Below are 4,931 nucleotides of genomic sequence, written 5' to 3'. Positions count from 1 at the left end.
CATATTTAGAATAAGACTTCCCTCTCTTGCATTGGCAAGTCACCATGCTCTCCTCTAAGATCTTAAGTTGAGAAGGCAGGGAGGGCTTTCTCTTCAGTTTCACCATTATGGACACGTGATGAAGACACAGGACGGGGCCTTCTGTGTGATTGTCCCAGACAAAATAATTCCCTTCTGTGGGAAAACTAGGTTGACCTGCTCTCTTTCTGGCTGAGCCCAGCCTAGTCTCAACCATGCTCAGCCACAGGGCTGTTTTCCTTCACTTGATACCTCCCGGCTGTGTTGGACCCGTTGTCCTTAAGGCTAGGATTTCCTTCATCGGGTCACCCGTGGCCCCGCCATTTTGAACTCTGACAAGCAGGGCTTTCATAGTCGTCTCTCTTGTCTCTGTGTTTGAAGATCCGGCGTTACAAAGCGAACAAGGATGTGATGGAGAAGGCAGCCGAAGTGTACACATGCCTGAAGTCCCGTGTCCTAGGGCCCAAAGTGGGGGCGAACCAGAAGGTCAACCGGACCGACTCGGAGAAGGACAAAGCTGAAGAGGACAAAGACAAGGAGAAATTGCCAGAAGGGGAAAGGCAGGAGGAGAGGAGAGAAGAGACAAATGCTGGTAAGGCAATGGCGTTTGGGGTGGCATTGTGCCAGGGTCAGATGAGTGATGGGCAAATGGTTGGGGGAAAGGTACTGTGTTCACTTTTTGTCGCTATGTGTCCCTGTTGGACAGGGGGGCATTTTTGCATAAAACGCTTTTTCCTCCCAGTTCTCTTTAGGGTTCATGGGGTGCATTTCTGCCATGATTATGTCCCACCTCCTGCTTAACTTAGGTCAAGGAGTGGCCTTTTTTTAAACAAAGGAAGTGGTTTCCATTCATAATATTCTTATACAGAATCCACCTGATTTTGTATAAGACTGCGATAAATGCTTCGTATAAGACTATGATAAATGCTCCACGCTTGACGGTGATTATAGGATTATTTTATGATTAGATATTTTAAGGCACTAATAGGAATGTTGTAACTCAGTATTAGTATTTTGTAATCACTGTTTGTATTAGTATTGCATTTTTAATGATGTGATCCCACTTTGATCCTTGGGAGAAGTGGGAAATATAAATAAAATAATAATAATAATAATAATAATAATAATAATTATTATTATTATTATTATTATTTACTATAATGGATTGCACTGGGGTGTTGTGGGCAAACAGGAATTGACATCAGCTCCCCTTCTTTTTATTTGATTTCTGGCTATTTTTCAGGAGCTGGGGGGACAGGACTTTAAAGGTTGTAGTGTGGTTAAACAAGCAAAAAAAGGAAGGAAGGAAGGAAGAAAACCACCACCCCCCATGTTTAAAAAACATTGGCTAGTGCACAGGGGTGTTCCCTGGGTGATTTTAGGGCCATGTAAGTGGGTCAGGGGACATGTGGCCTATACTTTGTCAACCCTTGCATTAGACCCTCTGCTGGAGATTTAACAATTGTGAGCGGGATGGAGGAAAAGGGCATGCGAAGTTTGTGTTGTCCTCCAGTTTTTGTCAGAAGAGGGAACCTTACAGGATTCTGCTCAGTCTGCAAAGGGATCTTGTAGCACCTTTGAGACTGAGTGAAAGAAGTTGTAGTGTTAGTTTTCATAGACATGGCATAACTTCCTCAGATGCACAAAGTAGACCTAAGTCTATGAAAGCTTAGACTGCAACTTCTTTTGCACAGTTAGTCTCAAAGGTGCTACAAGATCCCTTTGGAGACTGACATTCCAGACTAATATGGCTATGAATTTTCAGGATTCTCTTGTTGAAGATCAGTCTTGACAGTCAAGTTGGCTCCATCCCAGACCAGTAGTAGGAAAAACCAGCCAAGATGGGTATTTGGCCATCTGATCCTTTGGAATGGGACATTTAACTGGTGATTGTTTTCAGACTGCCTCCATCTCTTCCCTTGGGATTAAACTCTGTCCCTTCCTTACAGATCTCCCAGCCCCTGTGAATGGTGAATCAGCGGCCCAGAAAGGGGAGGCCATAGCAGAGAACAAGGACAGGGACGACGACTGGACTTCTGGAGACACCAAGAGAGGGGCATCTCCCGAAAACACCCACAACGAGTAAGGAGTGTGGCGGTGTTGGGTCAAAACCAAGTGCATCAAAGCTTATAGCCAGCTGGTGGAAATTGTTGAGTAATTTTCCATCAGAAGGGATAGCGGGGGTAGAAAAGCCCAGGCTCTTTGACTATTCAGACCCATATTTCAGAATTCCATATTTGGAACAGGTGTGTGTGTCAGCCTTCTTCTTGACTAACTGTGTACAGAAAATCCCTGCTAAAAGGGGTGGAGTGGAAGGTAAGGGTAGTCTCAGTGGAAGGAAAGATCTCTCTTTTTACCTAAAATCCTGGCGAGTCCTCATGCGAGGAGGAAATGCTAGACTAGGCTCAACCCTTGGTCTCATACCTTGGTATCCTGTGTTTCAAGGCGACGGAATTAGTGATAGGCTCCCCTTATTCTACAACATGCTTTTAAAAAGGGCCTCTACTCTGTCCCTAGACATGTTGGACAAGAGCTCCCATCACCCCCTAACCACCTTGGATGTGACGGGAGCTGCAGTCCATAGTCTGAAAGGCCGACGATTGCAATATACCCTTGCCCCTTCACCATGGCCAAAGATCGATATTGTTTCTCTTTCTTTCTATCCTGCCTCTTTTCTTCCCTCGTTCCCCCCAGAGCGCGTGACTATCCCAAGACGGAAGGGGCAGAGCGGGAGAGGATTCCCCCAGAGTCGGACTCAGAGGATGAGGACGATGACAGCTGAGGGCCAACGAAAAGAAGCCCCTGCGGGGAAGCAGCGATAATGGTGACAGCACCCGGGGGTGTCCCAGCATTGCCACCCCTGCAGGCCTGGCCTCTGCCGCTGTGCCCTGTGTTTCAGAGATGTTTTCCAAGCCACGCAGTAGATGACATTTCTAGGTCATGGTCCTTCCTCCCTGCTCTCTCTCCTCTTCCTTGCCATCCCCTCCGTCCCTTATCCTCTATCGCTCTCCAGAGAACGACCATCTCCTGGGGGCCATCCTATGCCGTTGCACGTTTGTATTGGTCCCGTTTATTTCTTTCCCCCCATTTCCCCCCTTCCCTTTTGCCTTTGCCCCTTGTGATTTCAAACAGACATGAAATGAATATATAAAGGGTTGTTTTTTTAATGAAAAAAAGAGGCCATTTATCTTTGTCGAACTTTGTTTCCTCGATTTTTTTTTCTCTTTCTCTTTCTGTCTCTGTTGGGCAAGGAAGGAGAAGAGTGCAGAAAGGCTTTCGTTTACCAAAAGCCCAGTTTAGGCCAGGAAGGGGCAAACAACTTAAGTACCAGATTTGTGGTGTCAAGCAAATAGATCACCAGTTAAAGCGTGTGACATCAAACATGTAGAACAAAAGGGATTTTTGAGCAAGGAGGGAGGATAAAATCAACACATTGATGAAAAATACTGTGTTTCATGCCCATTTCTTTGACTATTATTATAAAATAAGCACCACCAGAACTAGAATGATTTCTTTGAAATCATAAGATGCAAAGGTTTATCAGCAAAGTTCTTTTGCTGGGGTCTGAACTTTGGTATTAAGCATCATCAAGAGACACATACTGAAAAAGTGGGAAAGGATGATGTACCTGTTTTTGCAACATGTAGGTGGAATTTTCTCTAGGAAAATTCATGTATTGCAGCCAAAAAGGGGACAGGAGTACCTCACATGGTTGCAATGAAAATAAAGTAAATTTAAAAGTTATCTCCCTATCTACTCCAAAACAGAACTCCAATTGTCTTTGCCAATTGACCAACAAAACCTGAGAAGTTACTGAGGCAAGTGAGCCAAGGTGCATGTATTAGGATGGGTGAGGAAACGGCAGCCTGCTTCCACTTCAGGCTGTCCTAGGATTCAAAATGTAATCATGAAAAATAGGCAAACCACCACAAAAATACTGTGCTTTATAGTAGATACAAGAGCCAATGTGGTGTAGTGGTTTGGGCATTGAACTATTAACTCTGGAGCCCAGGGTTTGATTCCCTGCTTGGCCATAGAAACCCATTTGGTGACCCTGGACGAGTCAGGTATTCTCAGCCCCAGAAAAAGCATGGTAGGGCTGCTGTCAGTCAGAAACAACTTGAAGGCACACAACAACAAATAGGTTTACCCCCAGAATAGAGAGGGGAGAGTGATATTTAACCAGAATTGGAACAAAATGATATCACATTGCATCTGATTTGTTCTGTTTTAGGAGAAAACTGAATTATACATGACAGGCACTGGCTAATATGGCTTAGACCAGGAAAAACATGGCAAGTGCCTGTCATGTATAAAAACACGCATAGCCATATTTGAAATGAAGCTCCAAATCACCTCTTATACTTTTATTAACCTGAGCCCCAAACCTCTCCCTTGGAGGCAGAATACACCATCAACCCTTATAAATGGAAAACCCTGCAAATTCGGCAAACTCACTTGGCAGAGTCCAAGCCATGCATCCCAGCCCCAGGGCATGTCTCTAGTTGTCTTCATCCTTGCAACCTTGGGGGTCATAGGCTTTCTGGATTTTCAGTATGTCCCACTCTTTGGTCTCCTGGTGCCTGGCAGGTGGGACTACTTCCTTGACCTCCTGTTTGGTTGGAGGTGGGGTTGCCACTTTGACAGCAGGGGCTTCATCGCTGCGACTTTTGGGAATATAAGACTGGAAGAATTTCATGATGGTCCACTCCTCCTGTTTGCCAGAAGGTCGAACCTCTTTCTTCTCTGTCCTGGATGGTGTTTCGTCATCACAACCTTTCGGATCATAAGCTTGCTGGATTTTCAAGATGTCTTCCGCTTTGCCAGAAGAGCGCACCACTTCCTCTTTTTCCTTCTTGGAAGGGGATCCTTCATCGCAACCTTTGGGATCATACATTTCCTGGATTTTCAAG

At 45.1% G+C, this 4,931-nt stretch overlaps 1 protein-coding gene across 1 annotated transcript; it reads left to right on the top strand.

Annotated features, from left to right (window-relative positions):
• Positions 1 to 381: 381 nt before the first annotated feature.
• On the top strand, positions 382 to 3,462 carry LOC121936746 (hepatoma-derived growth factor-related protein 2-like). Its single transcript, XM_042479289.1, has 3 exons — positions 382 to 610; positions 1,968 to 2,100; positions 2,713 to 3,462. Exons 1-3 carry the CDS (start codon positions 430 to 432, stop codon positions 2,798 to 2,800), a joined length of 402 nt encoding a protein of 133 aa, XP_042335223.1. The 5' UTR covers positions 382 to 429; the 3' UTR covers positions 2,801 to 3,462.
• Positions 3,463 to 4,931: the final 1,469 nt, after the last annotated feature.

This window comes from Sceloporus undulatus, chromosome 7, assembly GCF_019175285.1.
Source record: "Sceloporus undulatus isolate JIND9_A2432 ecotype Alabama chromosome 7, SceUnd_v1.1, whole genome shotgun sequence".
Classification (NCBI taxonomy): Eukaryota; Metazoa; Chordata; class Lepidosauria; order Squamata; family Phrynosomatidae; genus Sceloporus; species Sceloporus undulatus.
Note: the sequence above shows the minus strand (reverse complement) of the source record. Positions and strands in the feature narration are given on the sequence as shown.